Below are 12,779 nucleotides of genomic sequence, written 5' to 3'. Positions count from 1 at the left end.
GAATTATCGAGTTCACTTTTTATTTTTTTTGTATATTATTTTAATAGCGAATTTCTCGTTTCTCGATAGGGAAAGAGGAAAATGGGGGAGGGTTTCTTTCAGTTTTCTCTTTTAAATTATATATATATATATTTTATATCATGTTTGTCAGAAAATATTAAAAGGGATATGATCGATGCAATCGATTGTTCATTCCATGGAATTAATTATACGAATTGTTGTTTTTAATATTATTGCTGGATCTCGTCTCGGCGGCACATTTATGAGAATGAACTAGGTAACTTCTTCTTTCAAGTTCCTCTTCACGGTAATAAAGTGAGGGGGGACCTAGATTCCAGCAAAGCTCTTTAAGCGTACTGCTTTGAAGTTGGATAATTGAGTATTATATATCATACGATAAAGTGTTTATATGTTTATTCTTTTTTCATTTTTTTTTATTAAGCACCCTAAATCGAAATGATTTTTAATTGCTTTAGCTTAATTTTTAATATTAAATTAAACTTTACCATCTTGAATTCTTTCTTTAGCCGGTAAAAAGCTTTTCTTTTCGATTCTTCGACACTTTGGAATGAAACTTCAATAAATTTCTTTTTTTTTTTCCAGGAATGACGATCGGTGCGGCGATGACGAGGATTGAAAGCTACCGCTGATTCATAGGATACCCTGCAGGGCCACTCGCTACCAAAATGAGCACATCGCTGCGAATTTTGGCGCTAATCAGCTTAGCTGCGCAGAACGTGGCTTGGCCGCAAGATCCGGTTCCTAGGCTGCACGTCAAACATCGTCAGTAATATTCACACTAGCATAATTGATTTCTTAATTCAGAAATTAGAACCATTTATCGTGCTTAAAAAAGTCTCTTCAATTTTTTAACGTAAAGGGAGTTTGAGTTGTTTATTATTTGTTTCATTTTTTTTTAATTATGAATATTTTATTAATTTTTTTCGTAATTTGAGATTATCGATATCTGCGTGAAAATTGAAAAATTTACACAGGGTTCTTTATACGGGGTTGAATTATGTTGAGTTTTATTTATGCGTAAAAATATTTCGAAAAATCATTTGAAATAATTCAATTTGAGAAATTGTTCGCTTTATCTGCATCGGTTAATGGATTCGATATACGCGTGAAATTAATTTCTTTATCTTTCTGACAAGTTATTTTGCGCTCTTTGTAATGACTATGTATTTGTTACATCGGTGAAATTATTTTCAGGTGAAAACCGAACTCTATATTTTTAATCTCTATTTCGAAACGAATTGGAAAAATCATTGAGATCGTAGATTTATTTTCATTATCATTGCAAGAGTTATTAAATAACTTTTGTCTTTCTTAATATTACTGTTAATTCCCTGTTGTACACTTTGTTATTTCTTCTTCACGATAAATGGTTCTAATGAAATTTAGATTTTCAGAAAATAATTCTAATTTTCTATTCTCGATCCCTCTATTCAAAAATGGAAACCGATCAACAATCTGTCAGATTTCTAATTCGCCGCTTTAATTTCGAGATCTTTCGAACGCAGGGCAAAAACCTGCGTTCATTTTTACACAAATCGAATTCATTCGATTTCACCGGATGCATTATTAAAAAGAGGAATATAGACGATTATAAGCGCGGGGATAAAAGGGTGCAAAAGTTATTTCGTGCATTTTTATCGTCGCATTAATGATAATGTATCGCTTAATTCGGTTCATCGGCCGCCTTTGCGCACGGGAATTTAATGAAACGAAGGCCGCCATGCTATTTTATATAGATGTATCGAATTATTAAATTGACACGCGTTTTAGTATATATATATCTATATACACACATATACGCGTGGATATTAAATTAAGATTAATCAAATTAATCGATCAAGAGCCATCAAGGGGCGAGATGTGTGTGCATTTTACGCAACCACGCTCCGCGCATTTATTTCACGTCATTAACCCGCCGATGCTCGAAATAATCGCGCGTTACCAATTTGCTCTCTCTCCATCCAGAATCGATTTCCCTCCTTTTCCTCCTCTCTCTCTTTCTCGACGCGCTTTCATCCCGCAGAATACACTTGCCAATCGAGCAAATGCATCTCGGCTAAAAGGCGTCCCCTTTTAAAAGTAAAAAAAGAAAAAAGACCACCTCCGAATAAAAGTTTCACGCCTTCCGCGCTAAAATTAATCTCGACGAATTAACGACCGCGTTTCCGGTGGACGAAGGAAAGGACGGCTTCCGGATTCGAGGTTCGTTCCGCTTCATTACTATGACAGATTGTGGGGGAACAATAAGGCACGTTTCGAAGGGAAAGATTCGATTCGATCCTCTTCGATTTTTGTGGAAGGGAAAAGATTTTATTTCGAACGAGTTAGAAAAAAAGAGTAAAAGATTTTTCTAACAATTCTTGGGAGGTGTTGGTTTTTTTTTTTTAAGAAAGTTTTGTCTCTTTTATAAGGAATTGGCTTTTTTTTTTATTACTTTTTCTTCCTTTTAGCACCATCTTCTAATCTGTATAATCCGTATAATGGTTGATGCGTGTAGATATTCTTCCATTACGAATATTTGGTTCATAAACGAATCAATGAATCGAATTCTGTATTATTTCGTTTACATTTTGTATAACATTCATTGCATACATTATTTTCACAAACCTGATTTCAGCAATTAATATTGAACGGAACGTCATTGTTTTTAAATTACTCTCACGGCATTGATTCTCACTTCTACAACTTTTTAAGGATATAAGAAAATATTACGAAGACAGAATAATATAATTAATCACTTCCTTCGTCGCATCTCGATTTTTGCCCGCTCTCCCTTCTTCTTCCTTTTGCAAAATCCATCGCAAGCAATTAACAAGCTTCCACCGTGTACAAGTTCAACTATCACCACTGTTATACCATAACCATTTATCGATAAAAATTCCCCCCTTTTCCACAGTTAATTTTCCACAGTTAACGTTTTAACGGGGGGGAATGTTTGCACGCTTGCTTATCGGAAACAATAACGGCGGCAATTCGAGAAAAAAAAAAAGAAAAAAGCTAGTTCTAGTCCTCTCGTTCGAGAAACCGATTCCAGAATTCCTTCTCTTCTTTTCACGCGATTCTTTTCACACGGGAAATTTAATTTCCTCCCCGGTGAGATAAAGAAACCTGGGAGAAGAGTGGCGACCGACTGATAGAAAACGCTATGGCGCTATGGAATGAAACGATCCGTGTACATGGAAGCGAAGGTTGTCGCCCTGTGAGAATCGGGAACGACTATGTTTTACCTTGAACAGCTACTTGGGGAAGGGAGGGAGAGGAAAAGGTAGGGTGAGAAAAGGGACAAGACAGGATGAGAGGAGGAATCGTGCATACTGGGTGTTCTGAAAGGTTAAGGTCGAAGTTTGAAGGAGGTTGGTGAAGATAAGGGAGAAATTTATAACGAAGATGGAGTCGAATGGCATTCCGCTTCCTCTATTTCTTTCTTTATCCTCTACTTCTCATCTCACCTCCTCCTCTCCTTTACTTTAAATTATAGAAAAGTTTTTGCAAATTTATCTAAATAAATAAATTTATAAATTTATATAATATATTATATATTTATATAATTATTTATATATATTATCACATATATATTATTTATATAATTTATATAATTTATATAATATATTTATATAAATATCTAAGCTGTGGAAGAAGTCCAAGTTAACTCAAATCCACACAGTTTTAATACGATCGGTTTCCTTTTTTTCTTTTCTCCATCACGAATTTATTTCTTATCTCATGGAATATTTTCTCACTTCTTAAACTTTATACCAAATGATCCGATAACCATTTACACACATCCATTCTTGAAATCTCCGTACACCCGGTACACGTGTCACGATTTCATCGTCGAGGTCGGCCGTGTTCCATCGATTCAAAGGCATTTCCGCGCGACGTGAGCACCCTTTCGACCGCACCTGTGGATTTGGCCGTGCAAGTGTCGATGTTTAAGATAACCTCGGATGATGGGAGAGAAAGGATCTAAGGGAGGAAACTTTTCGTTAAAATCAGGATTTATGCCTTGTCGATTCTTCGAACTATTATGGAGCTTTTCCAAAATTTCCATCAACCAGGAAACCGCACGTCGATAGCCCATTAAATATTTAACAAGTTCCTTTCCCAGCGTGATATAATTTCCTACAAATTTCTTGGAATCTCTTCGATATTTCTTCGGGATTATGGTTTTTAAAAAATCGATGGACGATCGTTGCCCTCGTTCGGTCTCAGGCAATCGAAGACAAAACAATAACGGCTCTCACCCCGTGTATTCGACACGCGTTTGGAAGGAGAAAGAGGCCGGTTGGTAATTACACCGGTTGGCTGGAACAGTTAGAAGATCGCGTTACTGGAGGAGGAGTGATTCGGTTCGAACAGGGCAGCGAAACAAATATACTTCTATTGTGCGCTTTAATCGGCGTGCAATCGTTCTGAATAACGAATAATCCAATTAGGTTTAATCACGGTATTTCGAGGCTTTTAAAGGAACGGATAAAACTCCCCTCCCTAAAATTTTCGCTTTAGACGATTGATTTGAATCGAGGGGGAAGAGATAATCCGAGGGATTATATACACGCGTGAAAAGTGTATATCATTTTTTAATCACGACTTTGAACCGTTTGAAGAGCGAATCGTTTCTCCTCTTATTGGCGGTATACCGCTTTATATAACGCGAAATTAAGCTCTTGGGATGTTTTTTTCTTTTTTTTTTTGTGCGTCAAAATTCAATTTGAACCGGGTTACCGTATTTAAATCGGTTGAATAGAAATCGAGAAATTATATTTCAATGTTTCTATCGAACTATTGAAATTGTTTAGTAGAAATTTTTTTCATTCGAAATTTTATTAAGGGAATTTCTGATTTTACGGTTTTGCTCGGTTGACAGTGGAGGCGAGCTGAAATAAAAATATTAATTTTATTTTTATAATTTTACACGCACGAATATTCAAAATAAAAATCGATACAAATATTTTAGGCGAGATTTACAATAACAACAACAAAAAAAAAAGGAATATCGGAATAAATTGAAACGAAACGAATACTACTTTTTCCGCGTATATAATTGAAAAAAAGATCAATACTGTTTCGATTACATATTTTTTCATACGTTCGTTTTAATCGAAATCTAAAAAAGAAAAAAATATTTTATACAATTCGTAATAACTCCATTACAAATATCTATAAATATCACCTTTTTAAAGGTAAATAATTCTCGATAATTAGTTCCCATTTCCTTGCAAATTAAATTCGTCGAAACGCTCTCGTCAGAGATTCCTCGATCGTTTTAATCCCATTTCGAATTGTCATCGATTCGAAACCGTTTCCCAATACTAATTCTCTAATTTTACAATTCTACATTATATAAATCATTACATCCAATTTCGTGAAAAATATCCCATTCCCTGTTATTATTCCATAATAACAAAGATTACAAATATTACATTCGAAAAAAAAAAAACCCATATAACAATAAATTTTCCACCTCTGAGAAAGGAACACTGCCGCGCAATTAACCTAACCCGCGAACAAAAGCAACCCACGAACTCCATCCGATACGAGGAAAATGGTTAAACAGAGAGAGAGAGAGAGAAAAATCCAGCGGAAAGTCGAAGACAATGGAAGGGGGGAGGAACATAAGGGGAAAGAAGAATACAAAGCGAGAGGGAGGGTTGCTCGCCGAGTTTAACGACCCTTCGAAATCCGTGGGTGGCGAATCTGCCTCGAAGCTTTTGACACGGATCAAATATTGGCGTGTGTCGTGTCGATCGGCGCGGCGACCGCGTTGGTCCGCTTTGGTAAATCCTATTGAGTATTCAATTACGGCGGGGACGGGGCGGGATACGTACGTAGTTAGCCAACTCTAGCTCGGATGAAATTGGACGGCCGTGTACAAATCTACGGCATGCGATCGCCCGCTCCGTGCTCTCCGCTTGCTTTTCCCCAATTGTGTACAATATTATGGAAATACGTTTGGGTTACTATCCGTCGTAACTTGAGTTTATTTTCTCTCTGTTTTCGAGAATATTATAGAAATAGAATTTTGTATCGATCTTGTTCAATTTTTAATTTCAATTTCTTTTTTACGAATTTTTCCTATTATTCTTGTTCTGGGAGTTGCATACTTCAGGGATCAGATGGGATTTAATTTTCGCGAGGAAATTTATTTTTTGTTTCGATGTCGAATAAAATTCTTAAACATTTTCCGTGAGAACGATTCGAGACGAAAGTTAAATAGTTTGTTTTATTTTTTTCGTCTTAGAAGAACGGTCAAGTTTTCCTTTTCTTGAAATGCACGCGAGATTTGAAGTTTCATAATAGAATTGTTATTGCACTTTTTTATATGTTTTCTTTATATCGTGTAAGTATTATATACGTTTCGAAAGTTGCGCGTATGGAAAATAAGTTTTTACGATATATACGACTTCCTCGCCTTTATCAGTATGCTGTATTGCATATTGCCGACCTAGATTTCTTAAATATTTCCAGGTTAATAGCGTAGAAAGTATTTACATCGGCTGTGGGTGTTATCAATTAGATATAATATATAGTATCTGGAATTGAAATATTTTTACTTATCTTTGCTCCTATCGACAACAATTGCTTTCTCCCATATGGATTAACGTTTTCACACGAATTTTAAAAAGTTCTTTTTGCTTGTTGTTTCCTTGTTTATAATCCCACGTTTTATGGCAATTAAGCGAGAGGTGCATTTTTAAAAATTTGAACTAGAAACAAAAAATATTGAATATATAAAGATTCATGTATAAATATATATATATTTCGTGAAAATATATTTAATTGCCATCGCGAGACAGAATGGCTGGAAGCTCTGAATCTGAATTTGCATTTTATTTGTTCTATTATTTTTCACCAAATATTTTTATAAACCTATAAAAAGAAGAAACAAAAAAGTATTAATTATATTGCCTTTTTAAATCGAGTCACCTTTTCAAAAACAAATATACTCGATCTTAATATCAATTAAGATCAATATTACAGATTTAGAAAAATATCCTCTTAATCACATACGAAACGAACCTTTGAAAAAGAATCCAAATACAAGTGCAAACTCGAAATTCATTGACAAATTATTCGATCCAACAGATCAAAGCTAAAAAAAAAAAATTAAAATTAACTCTCTTACACACACGATTTACGATTTACCTCTTCATACTGCCAGATGGCGCATCGTTGGTTAAAGTTAACCGTTCGGTTAAATTGTCGCGGGAATTTCAATTTACGCGTCGATTTAGATTTTGCGAGTGGAGTCGCGCATAAGATTGCGGGATCCGCGCGTTGTTGTATCGGATGCAATAATATGACGGTATGTAGGTTAGCCGTTGCGGAAGCCGTACACTTGGCTGGCTTTTGCCAAGAGTAAGCTCGTTACGAGAAGAAGAACTTTGTTAAGCTGAGCGCGTCGTCGAACGGTCGCTCGAATATGCCTCCGTTACACCTGCCTTTGTCTCTCTCTCAATTATCCGCCAGACATCTTCGATCGAGCATCCCCGTGATTTTCGAATGATCGATCGATCGGATGGAATGTTGCGGAAAATTTGTTATTTCGCGTCGAATTTTCACGATTTTTCACGAGGGGGGAATGTTTGTCGAAATTTCGCTTTACCGTCGAATACGAATTACGTTGAGCGTAATTTGAACGCGTCTGAATTCCATTCGTATTTGGAATCGAGATTTTCGAAAAAATTTTCGAGCAATATTTCGTCGAAATCATTGGGAAATAAATGATCGAGATTTTTTTTTATAGTCGCGTACGTAATTGGAATTCTTCTCTCCTTTTAAATTACTCGGTTTTTGTATATTATAATAATAGAAGTTTTTGAGCTCAAGTTTTCAAGATTAATCCGGGTTTATAATCTTGCGCGCTTTTGAACTTTGAGCAAAGTTTGGCGAGAGATATGGGATATATAGTTTGGATTCACGACAGGCATTATATTTGTTCGACGTTGGAAATTTGTGACGGTGATACGGCCGTTAATCATTGATACATTCATCAATGTAAATTCAACCGCGTTATTAATGCATGTTCGCCGAGCAGTCAAACTATCGTGAAACTAACGGAACTGTCTTCGAACCGACAATAGCTCTACATTAACGCAATCAACCGCAGTAATCAAATGTTATCTTTCTCCCCGGTTCCATCTTCTTATTCGATGATCCAATGAAATTTCCGCACAATATATGTATATATATATATTTATTGTTATCGAATATAAATCTTCCTTTTCGATTTTTAACAATCTTTGCACAATTATTTCTCTTCTTCGAAATTTATAGGGAAAGAGAATAATCTATCCTCCATTTTCTGAAAAATTTCTATAATTTTCTTAAAAAAAATTACCCCTTTGTTCAGGAATTTTCCATCTCATCCTAATCGATCTCGTAAAATTTTCCAACTTTTGTACACACGAATATTATACATTCGCATTTATTATCAAAAATCAATATTTATCGTCCTTAATCTCTGAAATTTTCAGAATTTTTCTGAAAAATTTCTATAATTTTCTTAAAAAAAATTACCCCTTCGTTCAGGAATTTTCCATCTCACCCTGATCGATCTCGTAAAATTTTCCAACTTTTGTACACACGAATATTATACATTCGCATTTATTATCAAAAATCAATATTTATCGTCCTTAATCCCTTTCCATTTCTTCCATCCCGAGTCAATAGCTTCATCCACCGTTTTAATAAGCGCGCTTCATTAAATCACCCCCAGAAACGTACAAAGAACGCGCCCTCTCGATAAATCATTTTCCACGAGGATCTGTGTATCAACACACACATATCTGGCACGAATACACACTCGTTAGCAAGTGTATCGAGGATGGCAACGCGAAATTATCACCCACACTTCGTTATCCAATTTTTTCTCCTGCTTGGTATTTTAAAATGAGTAAAGTCGGGCTCAGAACGAATTTTGTATACAGGTGCGCTTATTTCCAGGTGCAATTCGTGCATACGGGACAGGTAGTCCCGTTTTCCATTAACTGTTCTTGTGTGCAGCGAGCCGTGTCCCCCTCTCCCTCTCTCCCAGGTGTTTATTTATAGTTGAAATTCAGTTACAACGTGGACACGCGCGAGATTTTTACAATTATCAGCCCGGGAGATGGGTTAATTCTGAGGAGGATCGTGTGTTTCTTTCTCTTCTTTCGAGATTAGTTTTTAAATTGGGGCGGGATTTTTATTACGACTCGGTTTTTATTCTGAGAAGATAGAGAAAATTGAGAAACGAACAATTGCAAAATCTTCTGTTTCGATAAAATTCAAAGAGATTTTCGAGGAAATTGATCTTAAAGAAACTGCGGTTAAGATTATTAAAGTTTAATTAATCTTATTAATTAAACAGGCTTACTCCAGAGTAAGTCCAACATTGTCAAGGATGATTTCTTAATTTACAGAAATTACCTTCTCATCTTGTTACATTAATCGAGTCTTAAACGAAAATTAGAAGAAGAAGGAAGGAAAATTAAAGATACAAAAATTCCATTCTCCAACGTAATTGGACAAACATGGCGTTTGAACGCTCTCGAGAAAAAGATCCATCCATTCGTTCGTTTCCCGTAATCGGATCGGAATTGAAGAGCGCGCCGCGAAACCCGTGAAAAATAGACAACCGAGGGTATAATGAAATTCTTTGAATCTTGGCCCCTTCCGCGATAATAGATCGGAGTGCGCGATTGAAATTATAATCGGACGTTAATTAGGGGTAGGAGGGATGAACGTTGTGTAATTAAACATCGATTGTCGATATTTAAATTCCCGAGAGGAACGTTGAATTCTTGGCGTGTCCATTGTGCTCGAAAAAGGGAATCGGGTAACGATTGATCGATGGTCGCCCGTTTTCCACCCGTATTTCTATTTACCAGTTAATCTTTCGCTATCTAAGATCTCTCTCTCTCTCTCTGCTGCATCAGAAACCGATTTAACCAGAAGTTTGTCGCACGCCTGCAAATCCACTTCGAACGAGGACGTAGCCTGCACACCCTATCATAAACCCTCCTCGAAACGGATTACGCGCGTAATTATCAAATTAATCGAATCGTTTATCGATAATCAATTCGGAATTTGCTCAAGCGCTTCCAAGGTTTCCGCCGAAGTCTTTTGCCGATACTTTATCGATCGATGCTCTCTTTTTTTCCTCCCTTCCCTTCGACTAGATTTTTTCTCTTTTTCGAAGAAATTCTTTTTTTTTTTTTCTGTAAATCGAATCTATATGAAATATGCGAAAGTATGTATGTATATATTTTATAATTAAATTGTAGGATATAATAGAATATTTATAGATAAAAATTCAGCAGAGGAGGATGAAACGATGGAGATTTTCCCCTTCTCGATCCGGTTAACAAAAGATTTCGTTAGAATGATCGTCGCTAGAGCTGATTTAGAGTATCGTTGAAGCGTGGTAGTTGGATTTAATCGTGCCTAAGTAATGGCATTTCGCGGCCCAACTATAGTCTTAGGTGAAACGAAAGTGTGTACCGGCTTTTATTAAAAGCTTTTAGGGCTTTTATTAAAGCTTCCTGCTGCAATCTTGCTAACAGTTTTTTACCGCTTTCATCTATACGGAGATAATACGCTGTGCGTATTATTACTCTCGTCGAGATATTATTTCGTACCTTTTCGGCTCCTTTTCTCCATTCAATGAATGGTTCGATGAATTATCGCCCGTGGGATTAAATATTTGTTTATCTATAAAAAGAAAATTTTTCATTCGTATATTTAAAATGTACGTATTTTTTGTAAATCGAGGGAGGCGATATTTTTCGAGCGTATAGAATCAACAATTACTTTTATTGGGATATATTTCGAAATATATGCAGAGAGTTTTATTATTTATCGACAACGAATCGATTTAAAAATTTGTTAATTTTTGCTTTAAAAAAAGGGAGAACGATATATCATTTTTTCCAATAATCTTTTAAATTTTTAAATATCAAGCTTATCACGTTTAATAAAAAAGAAACTACTTATCGTCTCTTTATTATTATTCCTTTCTTATATGAAGAAAGAACACGCTTTCATATCTTCGATCGAAAATCGAATAATTCCAAGATATTATTCGAGCCGATGATCAAACTAAATTTCTCGATCAAATTTTCACGTGGAAACTGGTTGCCCCCTTTTATTAATCGTTTAAATCGCAAAGCTATCGTACAATGGCCAGTTCCAGTATATATAAAGTATCGATTCGATTCGTTTTCACCTCTGATAATTCTTGACCGACATAACCGGCACAAAAGGTAAAAATCTAATTCTTTTCCCGATACCGATTATTATAATTAACAGGGAGGGGGATTCGAATCGTCGCTCATTGTTCCATTCGCAAAAGTAAAAAATATTTATTAAACTCCATCGGGTGGAGGATCGTAATAATTTTTTTTTCCTCGAGCATTAGCATATACGTGTATACGCGCACGATAAGCTTAATTAAGCTTATCATCCTCGTTTGTCCGACAAAGTTGTGGCTCAACCAACTGTTGTACGCAAAGCTGTATAGATTTACGCGGGATGTGTATCCGGATCCCACATTGTTCCTCCACATTGTTCGTATTCGTTCTTTAATACTCTCGTTGAGATCAACTAATTAAGATCGTGTAACGAATCTGTTTTTATTTTGTTCAAGAGAATATTGATAATTGATAATCTTATGTAGAAATTGCGATGGGTCTTGAAGTAAATAGAGATCGTACGCGTGGAGGATTTAAAAGATTTTTTTTTTTCGCTCGAATTTATTCCTGCATTAAATAATTAATTATATTTGTTGTAATTTGAATACGTTTTATAATAATTCTAGATGGAAAATATCGGATTCGCGTGTAAAAAAAAGCAAAAGTGTTTAATGAAAAGAAAGGAAGAAAGGAGTACTTTGTATTGCAATTTGTCAAAGATAACAGCGGGGAGAAAAATAAACGGTAAACAAGAAATCGGTGGATTGCCGTTTAAGTATAAAGATACTTTGAAACGATAACAGAAACATCCATTAAAATTATCGTTTATTCTTGATATTCGAGAGCAACAGCCATCAGGATATTTGTAAAGCGTTGTATCCCGACACGTACCATTGAACGTAAGCGCAAATATACAAAACATCGCATAAATCATGCAGCAGTAACACTTTCGAGGATACAGAAGGCAGAAAATGGATTTATTATTGCGCCCGTTTGCATTAATCAGAAATTGCATTGAAAGGAATACATTTTGAAAATTTCATTTCTACCATTATTCACTTTCTTTTTTTTCTTCCCCTTAAAACGACGTTTACACACTCTTCCTTTTGAAATACGAATACGACGAGATAAAATAAAATCTCATGACAAATAATCTATTATCTTACGAATAGTAATTCGTGGAAACAGTCGATCAAGGGTAGCTTCTTTATGAAAGAACTCGATTCTTTCGAATCTCGAGAAATAAAAGTGGCGGCGAAACGATCACGTTTCGAAGGAAGAAACGATTTCCATAGAGAGAGGGGAAGGGAACGGAAGAAAGGGAGAAGAATGCCGAGTGATTGATCGTCCCGCGAGGGCAGCATCCCTCCTCCTTCACGGTCCGAGCGATCGTCGCGTCGCGACGCGACGCGTCAATCCGTGACCCGCACACGTTTCAGGATGCCGTTTCGACGGATAGATTTATTAATGTCCGGGGGATAGAATTCTCCCGCGGCGGGAGTGACGGGAAATCAATAAGATGGCGGTGGCCGTGATAACGTTATATTAAGAATAAATAACGATTTACGAGGAGATGGAGAAAGAGAG

At 35.9% G+C, this 12,779-nt stretch overlaps 1 protein-coding gene across 4 annotated transcripts in view; it reads left to right on the top strand.

Moving 5' to 3' along the window:
• Positions 1–12,779, top strand: part of LOC724736 (semaphorin-1A) — a 404,583-nt gene that overhangs the window by 31,220 nt on the left and 360,584 nt on the right. For all 4 annotated transcript variants that reach the window (XM_026439024.1, XM_016910718.2, XM_006559124.3 and 1 more), the window contains one exon: positions 604–783. In XM_026439024.1, coding sequence (XP_026294809.1) covers positions 687–783 — 97 coding nt within the window. In that variant the 5' untranslated portion in view covers positions 604–686. The remainder of the gene's footprint in view (positions 1–603; positions 784–12,779) is intronic.

Source organism: Apis mellifera, linkage group LG2 (genome assembly GCF_003254395.2).
Source record: "Apis mellifera strain DH4 linkage group LG2, Amel_HAv3.1, whole genome shotgun sequence".
Classification (NCBI taxonomy): Eukaryota; Metazoa; Arthropoda; class Insecta; order Hymenoptera; family Apidae; genus Apis; species Apis mellifera.
This window is presented reverse-complemented; position numbering and strand designations above follow the sequence as displayed.